The sequence below is a fragment of the Puma concolor genome, chromosome B1, assembly GCF_028749965.1.
Source record: "Puma concolor isolate L17-30 chromosome B1, mPumCon1.1.hap2, whole genome shotgun sequence".
Classification (NCBI taxonomy): domain Eukaryota; kingdom Metazoa; phylum Chordata; class Mammalia; order Carnivora; family Felidae; genus Puma; species Puma concolor.
This window is the reverse complement of record NC_141670.1, coordinates 172898460-172913379: the sequence shown is the minus strand read 5'-3', so window position 1 is coordinate 172913379 and position 14920 is coordinate 172898460. Positions and strand designations below refer to the sequence as shown.

The window sequence follows — 14920 nt, the reverse complement described above, 5'->3', positions numbered from 1 at the left end:
GGTTTCCAGAAACTTCGCAAAAAAAAAGACTCCATCTAAAGCACTGCTCCATACGCTCAAGGAAAACCCACCAACAAAAACCATCTCCACAACCACCAGATTATCTCACCAGCAAGTGAGACTGCAAGGTTTGGGGGCCCGGCTGTACCACTCTGCGCGGCGCATGGGGGGGTTCGTACCCATTTGGTAGCGACTGACCGTTTCCCCGTCTCTTGGTTTTGCCCCTGCTCCCCCTGCGCAGGCACCTAAAGTGCGTCAGGCCGGCGCTTTATAGCGGCAGCCTGGGCGGCTCCGCTTGCTGTTTTTTCTCTTCTTCTGGGCAGTGGCTCCTCCTGCGGTTCGCGAAGATGCAGCTCAAACCGATGGAGATTAACCCCGAGGTGAGCGTCAGGTGCATCGTTGCCCCGGGAGCTCAGGGCTGAGGGTCCGCCCTGGCCAGGTAGCTGCATCGATGACTGGCCTTGTTTTTGTATTTTTTCTTTGCATTTGCCTTTCAGATGCTGAACAAAGTGAGTGGCGTCTCGCACCGCCTCTGTCCCCATCCCCCGGAGGCGCCCACCGGCCCCGGCTGTCTCGCAGGGACCCAGCGGCATCCTGCGCGCTCCACAGGCGGCCGGGCTGGGGCGCAGTCCGGGCGCCCTCCCTCCGCCCCTGCATCGGGGTCGGGCGGTGACTCTGCGGAACCGTCAGCGGTGGGAGGGAGGAGGGGGCTGCGCCCAGATGTGAGCGCTGGCCCGGCCCCCGAGGGCGTGGCGCGCGCCGCGCCGACTCCTGTGCCCGGGCTTCGCGGGAGCCACGTGTGGGCCGCGCTTTGTGCTGTGTCATTGCGCCCGCGGGGGTGAGGGGTGGGGGGCGGGGCGGGCCGCTACTCCTCCCCGGCTCGGGTCGGGGCGCGGAGGCTGCCGGGGGGCGACCCCGGAGCCCGGCGGGTCCCCGCGACTCGAGGGTCTCCGCTTGCCTGGCCGCCCTGTTTCCTCTCTGCAGGTGCTGTCCCGGCTGGGGGTCGCCGGCCAGTGGCGCTTCGCGGACGTGCTGGGGCTGGAGGAGGAGGCTCTGGGCTCGGTGCCCGCTCCCGCCTGCGCGCTGCTGCTGCTGTTTCCCCTCACGGCCCAGGTAGGGCGTGGGGCCCGGGGTGCTCGGGCCTCGGACCGTGTGCGCTGCTCCCAAACCCGAGTGAGGCGTTGAGGACAGTGTAGACACCCGGCTTCCCTCCCCTCCCGGCCTGCGCGTCCACACCTGAAAAACTGCCCTCTTTCTGCGGGGGATGGGGTGAGAAGCCCTCTGTGTCATGCTATCTACTCACTGGCTGTTAACAATTTATTGGCTCCTCGCTCGTCCATCCAGCACTGCCTTGGAATTTCAAAGAGAAACAGCATCTCTGTTCTATTATCTCAGTTATCCAGAGAAAGCACTCATCCTACTCTACTCATAAGTAAGCTTGAACCTGCGCTTTTCAGAGCCTTCCACTCCAAAGAATGGCTGGTTGTTTCCCTTTAAGGGCTGTGGCCTGTCAGTTTATTGTTTGGTTCTCAGACTCCCACCTTACAGTAAAACAGGGGGGCGGGCTTGCCTGCCTAGACCACAGGAAAACAAAATAGGTTGTTTAATGCTCCATCCCCACTCTTGGGTCTCCACTGGACTCCTGTTTCTTCCCATCTCTCCACTCCCTACAACATGCACACTTGGTTTTTAACCTCCCCAGTGTGCTTTTAAAAAAGACCTTACTCATTTGCGTGTGGTTCCTGTGTGGGGACCTCCTTCCACCTCTCTTATCCTCTTTCCTCTCTGACCTTGTAGCTAAATGAAATAGGTGGGCAATAGAGCAGTCTTGGAAACACCTGGTCATTTCCCTTTAGATGTTCTTCCTCCTACAAGTGTGCATGGATGTATGTACCTCAAAGACTGAGCATCAGATATAAAAAGGTAGCTGGGATAATTGTTGTCTTGCGATGTATGAAATCCCACTAATTGGCATGGCATTGTCTCTCCTATTGCTGTCACTTGACCCCTGACTGGGGAGTGATGAAATCAGCATTAACAAAACTTGGGATATTAGCATTTGGGGCATCATTCCAAACACAGTAAGCAGCACTGAAGCACCATGCTAAGGCTGGGTATTCTAGAAGCATCCTCGGCATAAATTATTAAGCTCTGTGGGAAGTTCCAGGCGTTCCTCCTAGTAAATGGGCTTTGTGTTGTGAGTTAAAAACCCTTATTAAAGCTATTAGGTTAATCCCACTGACATGTTTTTTATTGTTAGGTAAAACGGAGCCGCTAAATAATTGCAAGGCAAATTAGCTTCCCTGTTGACCGAATCAGACACCATCTCCTCTCTCCTTTGAGCTTCTCTCGAGCTCTCTTATTAGAGGAACCATGATGACTCGGAGATTTTGAGCAGCACTCACAGGCAAGGCCTCTGGGAGGCAGTGGTGCTTCGTGTTTGTCTTTCAAAAGCCCACTGCTTGCTTTTTGCTGATCAAGCTGCTCTTGGTAGAGAACCGGTCTGGTTTGGACAAGCGCGATACTTCATACAACTTCACCTCCAGCTGGGCAGTCAGATTTATTGAGCCACCTGTTCTGTGACACGAAACACCGACTAGGCTAAACACTGAGACAAATTCAAAGAAAAGCTGAAGTTTATATGTTGACTTCCAAACAAGCTGATGTTAATTTAGAAAGCATCCACTTTTGTCTAAGAGGTTATGAAATCCTAACTGGATCACCTCTGAAACATTAAATTTTAAGTGGTAATGAAAAATTTGCAGAAGTATTTCCATGCAAGAGCTCAAACAACTAAAGAATGGTGCTATCCGATTAAAAAAAAAAAGTTAACCTAGAAAAGTGAAAACCCTTAAGTCCATGATTAACACATTTCAAAGATGCGGTAGATCTTTGATGCTAGAACTTCCTGTTGGTTGGAGCTTGAATTGGTCTGGTGGAACAAGCCCTCTTATTCTTATGGTGTCACAGACAAGGCTTAAACTTCAGTTATGTGTACAGTAATGAGAGGCAACTGGAATTGGAAATCTTCTGGTATCGTGTCTAAATTACACTGGTTATGGGAAATTAGTGTTTCTATAACATTGGCACCTTGCTTTTAACTGAGAAGTCCTACCTTTAAGGTCTAAAATTCATTAGCAAAAGGTCCAGACAAGCCCACTAAATTACTGTACAAAGAGCAAATGGATTCTTGGAGGGACACTATCTCTACTCTTATTCATTTATTGATTTCTTAGGACTGCCCCCCCCCATTGTTAATCTGTCCTCAAACTGTAGTTTGCAAATGTGACACAAACAAGTGTCATATCTTGCTCTTGTAGGATGAGACGATTTTGTGAAATCACAGCCCAGAACCCTAGACCAGTTGTCTTTCCTTCCAAAAGAATGAGGGAATAGTTAATTTTTTTTAATTGCTCCTTTCAGCAGTTAAGTCTTGCTTTGTGTTTGTTTTTGAATTGCACACAATAGAGGTAGAACTTCAAAGAATACTAAGATAGTTGGTGGTGGTGTTTAAGGAAGAAAATAATGAACTTGTGTGTTTTTCTTCAGGACACCATCCATTTCAAGCTAAAAGGTTGTAGTGGTGTCTAGACAAATCCTTGGGCAACATCCAAGGCCATTACTGCACTGCAGCATGAGGGTGGAGTCTCCGAGCCTCTCAGAGCCCCACGGGCTGGCTGACGTGGGTGTGGGAGGCAGACAGGCCATTCTCTGGTCACTGGCCAACACCTAGGACCAAGGCTCCTGGTCCCACATCCCACTTGTGTTTCCATTTAGGTGGTAGAACTCGCGGTGCTGCCATCTGTTAGTTCTTTGCATTTTCATTTTGAGATACAAAAATGTTTTTTTATATTCACAGCATGAGAACTTCAGGAAAAAACAGATTGAAGAACTGAAGGGACAAGAAGTCAGTCCCAAGGTGTACTTCATGAAGCAGACCATCGGGAACTCCTGTGGTACCATCGGACTGATACATGCAGTGGCCAATAACCAGGACAAACTGGAGTTTGGTAAGTGGGTGTGGAGGGTAGTCCTCCTCTAGTTGACCTCTAGTTCACAACAACTTGTCATTCCAAAACCCCCAGGGGTCTACTCTGCAAAGTCTTTGCCTTCAATTTTTTTTGAAACCTACTTCTCCAGATATAATCAGTAGGCGAATTAACATTGATTCTCTTTTGAGGGAAGGAAACTCATTTTCCAAGAAGCAAGGTCTAGCTTCTTCCACCTGGAGGGGAAGAGGGAGTGATACGCAGTTTTGTACTGCCTCTCTGCCTCTGCTCTTCCATTTGCAGACAGCCAGTCGTCATGATTCCCCTGTGCCCCTGTGCAGGTCTCAACAATTCGGAAGAATTAGAGATGATGTTCAGCCATAAAATAGTAACACCAAGGACCTGTCTTTAATGGTTCTGGGTCTCCTAAGCAACAGGAGAACCAAAAGCCTAGAACGGCTGGACAAAGATGTTGTGAACATTCCTTCAGGGAAGCATAGCAGCAGCTCAAAACCTTGAAAGATCCAGCTGTGAACAAAGTCATGTTGGGGGGTGTTAGCTCCCCTCCAGTGAATGCCGTGGAGGATGTAGAAGAAAGCAGTCTCCGCCCTGACGTTTGTCCAAAGCACAATTAATAGCACTAAGCTATGTTAAGATACACGGTGTAACGTATGATATAGGCCAAGGGTCAATAACCTTTCTTAAAAGGTAAGAATAGGTCTTTTAGGTTTTGAGGGCCATTTGGTCTCTGTAGTTCAAAAGCAGACATAGACCAGATGTAAGCCAATGGGTGTGGCTGTTTTCAATAATACAAAAATAGGTACAGTAGTTGACCAGCTCCTGATCTAGACAATGGATGGGAATGGCTAAGAATTGCATAATTTCAGCTAATAAAGTCCACGGTGTGGCCTGTAGCAGGTCAAATACTTTTTTAAACAAGGTAAGTGTGGCCAAGACGACTGCTAGTGTACTTTTGAAATTAAAACAACAACAAAACTCGTTTGGCTATAATAATCCAAATCTTCTAGAACCTACTTTTTTGAATGTTGACTTGCCATATTAAAGAGTATTGTAGCTTGATCCTTTATTTCTTCTGCAGTAAGTCTCCCTTTAGAGTACTGTGTTCGGAGGTCAGAGGGATACTGTAACTCTTTGTAACCATGGTCATGATAGAGCCAAAGATGTAATCTGAGTCCTAGCCCTCCCCATAAAGTTAAGAGGATTCCTATCACTTCCAGATTTTAAACGGTCTTCACTTAACGAATATGTTTTCGCTTAGAGCTGAAAGTTCGAATGCAGTCTTTTGAAAAATAACTCGCTCTTACTCTAGCTATGTATTCAGTGTCTCCTAGACTTACCCATATTGAGCAATGACAAAACACTTATTCCACACCGTCAGCCGGTCACTTGTCTCTGGGCCAGGCTATAAGGCTCTTTCCATTTCTTTTTTTTTTTTTTTTTTTTTTAATTTTTTTAATGTTTATTTACTTATTTTTAATTTTTTTTTAACGTTTATTTATTTTTGAGACAGAGAGAGACAGAGCATGAACGGGGGAGGGGCAGAGAGAGAGGGAGACACAGAATCGGAAACAGGCTCCAGGCTCTGAGCCATCAGCCCAGAGCCCGACGCGGGGCTCGAACTCACGGACCGCGAGATCGTGACCTGAGCTGAAGTCGGACGCTTAACCGACTGCGCCACCCAGGCGCCCCTCTTTCCATTTCTTAAGATCCTTAAGTCAGGGCGCCTGGGTGGCTCAGTCGGTTGAGCATCCGACTCTTGATTTTGGCTCAGGTCTTGATCTCAGGGTTTGAATTCAAGCTCCTACTTAAAAAATTGTTTAAAAAAGATCCTTAGGTTAATGTCCACCTGGATAACCATACTACGGAGATTGCATTTTCTACCCTGAAGTAAAACATCTTGGTTTGAGAATTGTTAACTAGACTAGAATGTAGTTGCACCATGTAGGATTGTGTACTGTCAGGTGCTGTAGGTAACAGTAACACACAAGACCCACAGTTCCTGCCTTTATGGGATGACAAATCTCACAAATACATGTCACAAATGCACAACCACTGTAAAAAAGACGGTAAGGGATTGGAGAGGTGAGTGTGAGGCGGGAGGGAAAAGAGGTTGAGAGAGCAGGGAGAAGATGCAAGAGGGCTTGGCACACCGGGGGAATGGAGAGTTCTGTGACTTGAATGTGGTAGAAGGGGGGTGGTTGCAAGAGCGGCTGAGGGGGAAAGGAAGGCTCTTCCACCTCCGAGACCACAGTAAAGATTTAAGTCACTGAGCATGGCTGGCTGTGCACCCATTTGCGTTATTTTATTTATACTAATAGACTTTTCTTCCCCCCAAAGAGGATGGGTCAGTCCTGAAACAGTTTCTTTCTGAAACGGAGAAGCTGTCCCCTGAAGACAGAGCAAAATGCTTTGAGAAGAATGAGGTAGGAAGATGGCTTCTAGAGCATCAGTTTTCAATTCCTACAGGGGTTTTTGTGCTAATTATTCTCTCTTTCCTGCAGGCCATTCAGGCAGCCCATGATGCCGTGGCCCAGGAAGGCCAATGTCGGGTAAATACATGCAGATACAAATCAGAGCCAGGCTGCCCAGGTGCTGTCTGTGTTTCCCCTGATACGAACAAGAACCTCTTACCTGAACACAGCAAATGTTTCCAGCCACGGCCAGCTAGGCCCATTAACACCAGAAAATTCTACCAGAATAATATTTTGACTACACCTGTTCATAAAATGGCTCCCCACAAATCTAATTGGCAATAAAATAGTCTTGAATAAATTCAAACTGATCGTTTTTTGTTTAGATCCAAATGATTCTACAAGAGTAACACCCCTCCTGGAAATTGAGCATTTCACATACTTCTCTCACAGACTGTTGGCCAAGAGTAAGATTACCAGCTAGGATTGATGGTTTCTAGAAGGCTTAAATATACCATTAATCTGAATAGAGTCCTCCTGTCAACTGTTAATTAGATTTACGTTGGTTATCAGTGCCTTTATGACTATAGTTGACCCTGCCACTTTCTAGTCTTGACCTTGGGTGAGATGCTTATCCTCCCTAAGCCTGAATTTCTTTCTTAGTGAAAAGCAGAGTTCTGATAGTTACACTATATCTACCATAATAGATGAAGGTATTAAAAGAGTCTTCTAATATTGTCTATTATATAGGAAATACACGTTAGCTATACTGATTTAAAATGGTACATAAGCGAATCCGTTCAAGCACATACTTAGTGACAATTTATTTTTTAACAAATTAAGCTCTGCTTTTAAAATCCTTGCAGAATATGTGTATTAAATCAACATGTTACACATTTTGAACTTACACGATATTAGGTCAATTATATCTCAGTAAAGCTGAAGAAAAAAAAATTTTAATGCAATGTATATTACAATAAAAACTCATTTTCAAAATATTTCTTGACTCTTCAGGTAGATGACAAAGTGAATTTTCATTTTATTCTGTTTAACAACGTGGATGGCCACCTCTATGAACTTGGTAAGTTTGTCCATTTTGGGAACCCAGTATAGTTTCATGCATTCTTTTATTTAAAAAAATTTTTTTTAATGTTTATTTATTTTTGAGAGACAGAGAGCACGAGTTGGAGAGGGGCAGAGAGAGAGGGAGACACAGAATCCAAACAGGCTCCAGGCTCTGAGCTGTCAGCACAGACCCTGATGCAGGGCTCGAACCCATTGACTATGAGATCATGACCTGAGTGGAAGTCAAACGTTTAACTGACTGAGTCACCCAGGCGCCCCATAGTTTCATGCATTCTTTCAGATGAGATTCCTCTTAACAGTATTGGTGTGTGACTTTGTGGCACTTAATGTATGTTTGTGGAGTGTATCTTTGTTCAGGAAGTCAGGACAGCAAGGTATTCTCATGGGGGCACTTAATCCTTTATCATACCCAGACCCTTCCCTTGACCAGTCAGTCCGTGACCTGCAGAAGGAACGACTTTGGTCACACACCGGTAAGGAGATCAGTGCCAGTTCAGGGCATTCATGTCAGACTTCCTCTTTCCTCCTTCCACTACAGCATTACTGGCTTAGGAGTGCTAGCAGCAACCTGACAAGGAATACTTTTGGAAAAAGATAAATGCACGTGATCTTGCTTGTATAGAAAGAATTTGGATGTGTTGGGGGATAATTTCCCTTAGCTTGTATACGGCAATAAGAAAGCTTATCCATCTTGTAAAAGTCCTCCCTTCTGTATTAACAGAGGAAGACTGGTAGCCATGTTGCCTCAAGTCAGGAACTACCTTTGAGCAAATAAAAGCAAAGCTAACGTGGGGCCAGTTGGCAGTCATTGAGGGGCAGTGAAATCCGAAGCATTCCTTCTTGTCTCTGCTCCTCCCTGTACTTCGGAGGCTGCATCTGTCTTTTGCTTTGGGGCCCTGCCCGGCAGATGGGGCAAAAGCCTTTCTGTTAGGATGGTTACGTTTCGCTTGTGTGGACCTGTTGCTTGTGGATTAGAATTGCCCGGGATGGGCATCTAGGAGCATTTGAACCTTATTTGCTTCTGACCAGCCTTCCTTTGTGGAGTGGCAGTGGTATTTGGGAGATCTAAAACTTCCCTTTAGGCTGGGTGAACGCAGTAGCCAGCAAATGTGCAGAGAAATTCACATGCCTGGCTTCTTCATTGTAGATGGACGAATGCCTTTTCCGGTGAACCATGGCACCAGCTCAGAGGACTCATTGCTGCAGGTAATCTTCGGAACCCGCCTCCGACTGGGTCCACGTTTCTTTAGCCATATTATCCACAGTGCTAATACCTTGTCAGTGCGGCCAGCACCAATCACCTGGGTTAATAGCAGTCTTTAGGGTTTAAGGATTATTCCTGTCTACCTTATCTTATAAGATACGGTTTTAAACAGGATCCTTCAGAACAGCCCTGACTAATCTGTCTCGTGTGCTGACTTTCGCCTATGGTTAGAATTAGTCTGAAAGCTGTTGCTTAACTTCCTCGCGGGATTAAGGTGACCATTGTTCTCTTGTCAAATTACATCATAGCTAACGACTCAAAGAACAGCAGCCTGAGCCTTTCCTAAGCCCTCTCAAACTGATGGATTTGGGTCAGTCTTCCAGGTAGTGCACTGTGGATTCTGGTTAGGCCGTCAACTTCAGTTTTTTCTTCTCCTTTGGTCCACTGTTACAGCACAAGAGAAGCAGATTCAAAATCTGCCTCGATAAGAACTTAAGATCCAGGATCACTATCCTACTCTAAGTGACTATAGAAACCTCTTAATTCTGGACAATAGGCTACTGTAGGCCCCTTCACCCTAAAAACAAGTTTCTAGAATCAATTTACTGTTATAAAGGAAAGCTGTTTCATCATGATACAATAAAAAGTGCAGTTAAGGTAAAAGTACTCCATTTGTACTAATAACTAATCTTTTTTGAGTGCTTGCTATGTGCAGATGAAGGGCTGGTAAACTTCCTGTAAAGAGCCAGGTAGAAAATGTTTTCGGCTTCGTGTGGCATTTGGCTCTGTTACAAGTACAGAAATACTTCAGGGATATTGTGGGCTCTGTTCCAGACCATTGCAATAAAGGGAATATTGCAATGAAGTGAGTCCAATGAAATTCTGAGTTTCCCAGTGTATGTAAAAGTTATGTTATAGTATAAGTATACTGTGGTTTATTAAGTGTACAATAATGTTATGTCTAAAACAGTGCATGTACTTTAATTAAAAATACTTTATTCCTTGGAGTGCCTGGGTGGCTCAGTGGGTTAAGCGTCCGACCTCGGCTCAGGTCATGATCTCGCAGTTTGAGTTCAAGCCCCTTATCGGGCTCTGTGCTGACAGCTCAGAGCCTGGATTCTGCTTCGGCCTCTGTGTCTCCCTCTCTGCCCCTCCCCTACTCACACCCTGTCTCTCTCTCTCTCTCAAAAAATAAACAAACATTAAAAAAATAAAAAGAAAATACTTTATTTCTAAAAAATGCCTACCATCATCTGAGCCTTCTGTGAGTGGTAGGTAATGTTTTTGCCAACGGAGGCCTTGCCTCGTTCTTGATGGCTGCTGACTGATCAGGATGCCGGTTGCTGAAGGTTGGGGTAGCTGAGGTGATTTCTTAAAATAAGACGGCAAGGAAGTTGGCCACATCCACTGACACTTCTTTTTACAAACAATTTCTCTGTAGCCTGCGATGCTTTTGATAGAACTGTACCCACAGTGGAGCCTGTTTTAAAATTGGGAGTCCGTCTTCTCAAACCCAGCCGCTGCTTTGCTGCCTTGGTCTATGTGATGTCCTAAGTCCTTTGGTTGTTTCAACAGTTTTCACAGTAGATCTCATCCTAAGAAATGTGCTCATCCGTCATCTGTTAAAGTTTGATCATGGGGTTGGAGCAACTCAGGCCCATCCTCAGGCTTCACTTCTCATTCTTGTTCTCTTGCTGTTTTCACTGCATCTGCAGTTACTTGCTCCACTGCGTCTTGATCCCCCTCAAAATCATCCACGAGGGTTGGAATCCACTTCCTTCAAACTCTTGTTCATGTTGATATTTGATCTCTTCCCAGGAATCAGGAATGTTCTTAATGACATCTAGAATGGTGAATCCTTTCCAGGAGGTTTTCAATTTATTACCCGGATCTATCAGAGGAATCCATATCTATGGCAGCTTATAAGCCTCACAAAATGTATTTCTTAAATAATGAGACTTGTAAGTTGAAATGACTCCTTAATTCGTGGGGCCACAGGATGGATGTTTTGCTAGCGGGTATGAAAACCACATTAATGTCATTGCACATCTCCATCAGAGCTTTTGGGTGACTAGGTGCATTGTCAGTGAGCAGTCCTATTTTGAAAGAAATCTTTTTTCCTGAGCAGCAGGTCTAATGGTGGGCTTAAAATATTTAGTAAGCCATGTTGTGAACAGATGCACTGTCATCCAGGCTTTGTTCCATTTATAGAGCACAGAGTAGATACAACATACTTGTTAAGGGCCCTCGGATTTTCAAAATGGTAAGTGAGCACTGGCTTCCGCTTCCAATCACCGGTTGCATTAATCCCAAACAAGAGAACCTGTCCTTTGAAGCTCTGAAGCCAACTATGGACTTCTCTCACTGTGAACGTCCGAACTGGTACCTTGTTCTGGTAGAAGGCTGTGTCCTCTGTGTCGGAAATCTGTTGCTCGGTGTAGCCACCTTCGTTAGCGATCCTAGCTGACCTTGTGCAGGTACTGCCTCAGCACGGGCTGCTTCACCGCACACTTTGATGCTACAGAGGCGCCTTCTTCATTACAGTTACTGAGTCAGTGTCTGCCAGCTTCAGACTTTCCTTCTGTAGCCTCCTCACCTCCCTCAGCCCCCGTAGAATTGAACAGAGTGAGGGTCTTGCTCTTCGTTGGGCTTTGGCTTAAGGGAATGTTCTCGCTGGTTTGATCTTCTATCCAGACCCCACAGACTTCCTCCATACCAAGAATAAGGCTGTTCTGCTCTCTTCCCATCCGTGTGTTTGCTGGAGTAGCACTTTTTAAAAAAATTTTTTTTTTTCAACGTTTATTTATTTTTGGGACAGAGAGAGACAGAGCATGAACGGGGGAGGGGCAGAGAGAGAGGGAGACACAGAATCGGAAACAGGCTCCGGGCTCTGAGCCATCCGCCCAGAGCCTGACGCGGGGCTCGAACTCACGGACCGCGAGATCGTGACCTGGCTGAAGTCGGACGCCTAACCGACTGCGCCACCCAGGCGCCCCTGGAGTAGCACTTTTAATTTCCTTCAAGAACCTTTCCTTTGCATTCACGGCAGGGCTGAGTATTTGGCACAATAGGTGTAGCTTTCAGTCTGTCTCAGCGATCGACGTGCTTTCCTCAGTAAGCCTAATCATTTCTAGCTTTTGATTTCAGGGGAGAGACGTGGGACTCTTCCTTTCACTTGAACACTTACAGATGGCTGTAGGGTTATTAACTGGCCTAATTTCAACATTGTCTCGGAATAGGAAGGCCTGAGGGGAGAGAGACACGGGGGGACAGCTGGCCACCGGAGCTGTGAGAACACACACGACATTTATACTAAGGTCTCCGGTCTCGTATGGGCGTGGTTTATAGCACCCTAAAACAATCCTAATAGTGACCGTCAGATCTCACTAAGCACAGGTCATCGTAACAAATACAAGAAAAAAGTTTGAAATGTTGCAGGAGTCACCACAATGGGACACAGAAGCACAAAGCAAACGAGTGCTGTTGAAAAATGGCACTGATAACTTGCTTGATGCAGGATTGCCGTAGACTTTCACCATAAAAATGCAGTGTCTGAGATGTGCGGTAAGGTGAAGGGCAATAAAATGAGGGTGCTCGTATCCAGTTCTGTTACAGCTGTCCATTGACCGTGTCCAAGTGAATGTGTGGCCATATTCTATTAAAACTTAATTCATAAAAACAGGCAGTTGGCTGCAGTTTGCCGACCCGTGTGCTAGATGCTCTTCTAAGTGACTTACAGCTTTTAGGGATGCTTTTAACAAGGCTGTGAGGTATTGTATTCACGTTTTACAGATGAAGAAAATGAAGTTAAGTGATGCACAGAGTCGTCAGTGACTTGAATGACAAAACCATGGTTCAAATCTGGACAATCTTAGCCACTGTTCGATACTACCTTTCTGTGTAAAAGACCAAACTTTGGAACATCCTAAACCTCATGACCTGCAGGTGTTAGTGGGCCAGATTATGCCACAGTAGGTGGGGTCACTGCTTCGAGTTTGCTGTTACACACCTGAGATCAGTTAGAGACAAGTCTGGATTTACGAGGGGTATATGGGAACAGTACAGAATGAGACCTAGATATAGAAAAGCAGGATTGAAGGATATTTGCAGAGTCGAATTTACTTATGGGAGAGCATAAGAACAGAGGCGGAACTTCTGCTTATGACCCATTTGGGGAAAAGACTGGTCCTTCTAATAAGGTCTGAGGTAGTTACTGTCCTCTTGAACACTGCTGGTACGATAAGTGTGCCCCACATAGGAAACTTAAAGCTGTTACTTTGAGTAGAATTTATGAGGTGTGGGGAAGATAAAACTTTGTTTTAAAACAACAACAACGATTTAGAATCTCATTTAAAATTAAATGGAATATAAACCAGCATCATAGTGAAAATTCTTATCTTCAGTAAGGCTGCTGGTATATGTGGTTACAGTTGTTTTAGATTGTCTAAACTGTAAATTACTGCTAATCTGGTAAGAAAGTAAATAAACTTGATCCAAGAATTCTGAACGTGAAAGGATTGAGGTCACTGCTCATTGTAGGGGATGGCTCTTCCCTTTATAGACACATCTTTAATGTTAATCATCATTGTGGGCCCTATAGGAAAGTCATTTTGGGGAAGGAACATCTGGAATATCAGTATATTAAAAATTCTGACAGTGAAATATGTAGATGCTAATCTATAGAATCCACTCTAGTTTTTACAAGTGGTTCTAAAGCAGGAGCAAAACTCTGGGTGTGGTTGATGCCTTTTAAGGGCCAAACTCATGGAGTTGATTGGTTTTAGACCTTGGGAGCTGACTGTTGTATCCTCGTAAAGGTCATATTCAATATGGTTTGTGGAGCTGTCTTTCCACTGGACTTTTTACAGACTAAACAGTGATTGATATTTACTATGCCAAGGCTGTTAAAGCCTAGAATTTGGTAAATAACTAACATTGGCATCAATTTTCTATTACCAATCTTTGTAATCTAGGCCTTAGAACTAGTCACACATGTCATTCCACCATCAATAAGAATTCATCATCTGCACCTGGAAAACCAGGCTGTTTTGTGAAATGTTCACTTGAAATGTGTGTCTCCTAGGAATTTCTGAGTTAGGGGAACTTTTCTCTTATGCCCCCTTATCCCTTATGGGAGAGAGGATCCATTTTTTTTTTTTTTTAATCTTGTTTTGCTTTGAGGAGAAGAGCACTAATAGTGTTGTTTTCTTGTCAAAACCAGGCACAAGGCGGGAAAAGCACAGAGTATTTGGTGGAAGTAAAAAAAAAAGTCAGAGCTTCCGAAGTCAAGTCTGTGTGTTGTGGGTTCCTGTCTGCCCATCACCTGATTTTTGTCTTAAAATCAGCCCTGGTTCTGAAGTTTAAGGGGAGGTTTGAAGTTGATCAGGGTGATCTGTTCCTTTCCCTTTGAAACTTCATTTCGAGCTGCTGCTGCTTTGGATATTAATGACCTTTCTCCTTGCAGGATGCCGCGAAGGTCTGCAGAGAATTCACTGAGCGTGAGCAAGGGGAGGTCCGCTTTTCTGCTGTGGCACTCTGCAAGGCAGCCTGATGCCCTAGGGGAGGGACACAGCTTCCCCCCACCCCTTCCCTTCAGCGTGAAACCTGTCCCCACAGTGCAGTCTAAAATGCTTCAGTACTTGTGGAACACAGCTGTTCTCCTTTGGTTCTGCAGATACGCTCTTACCCTCCACCACACCCAGGCACTAGCAGAGCTCAGCTGTCGATCGAGCAAAGTTTGATAGAAGCTTCAGATGGCGAAGCATTTTCCCCCAGTGTACGTATTGTACCTCAATAGCTAATGCTTTAAATGACTACTTTTGGTTTGTGTCTGTAAGTTCAGGCCTTGGATGTGGTTTAATTGTTTGTCCTTAAAAGAAATAAAACTTTTCTGCTGATTAAGGGATGAGCCTAAACTGGTTTTCATTTTCTCCTTTACCTTACCCTCCAGTACGTTTTCCTAGTGTTACACGTTTATGGCCTTCCATATAAGCAACTCCTACAGCCCATAGGAAAATGATGATGAAAATAGTATTGGTCCAGTGGGTCTCCAGACTTTTTCCTATATATTTATTTGTTTATTTTCAAGCTTTTATTTTTTTAAGCTTATCTTGAGAGAGAGAGCAGCATGGGCTGGGGAGAGGCGGAAAGAGAATTCCAAGCAGCCTCTGTGCCATCAGCACAGAGCCCATTGTGGGGCTCTATCTCAT

At 45.1% G+C, this 14920-nt stretch overlaps 1 protein-coding gene across 2 annotated transcripts; it reads left to right on the top strand.

Moving 5' to 3' along the window:
- Positions 1–332: 332 nt before the first annotated feature.
- On the top strand, positions 333–14612 carry UCHL1 (ubiquitin C-terminal hydrolase L1). 2 transcript variants are annotated; one of them, XM_025921512.2, is made up of 9 exons: positions 333–380; positions 498–509; positions 985–1113; positions 3860–4010; positions 6348–6433; positions 6512–6559; positions 7436–7502; positions 8655–8713; positions 14176–14612. In XM_025921512.2, exons 1-9 carry the CDS (start codon positions 348–350, stop codon positions 14260–14262), a joined length of 672 nt encoding a protein of 223 aa, XP_025777297.1. In that variant the 5' UTR covers positions 333–347; the 3' UTR covers positions 14263–14612. The 2 variants fall into 2 exon arrangements, with proteins under 2 accessions (XP_025777297.1, XP_086561303.1); XM_086705177.1 differs by lacking the exon at positions 498–509.
- Positions 14613–14920: the final 308 nt, after the last annotated feature.

Coding starts and splice junctions, on each gene's coding strand:
- UCHL1 (XM_025921512.2), top strand. CDS start 348: ATGCAGCTCAAACCGATGGAGATTAACCCCGAG. Junction 4,011..6,347: donor CCAGGACAAACTGGAGTTTG/GTAAGTGGGTGT, acceptor TTCCCCCCAAAG/AGGATGGGTCAGTCCTGAAA. Junction 6,560..7,435: donor CCCAGGAAGGCCAATGTCGG/GTAAATACATGC, acceptor TTGACTCTTCAG/GTAGATGACAAAGTGAATTT.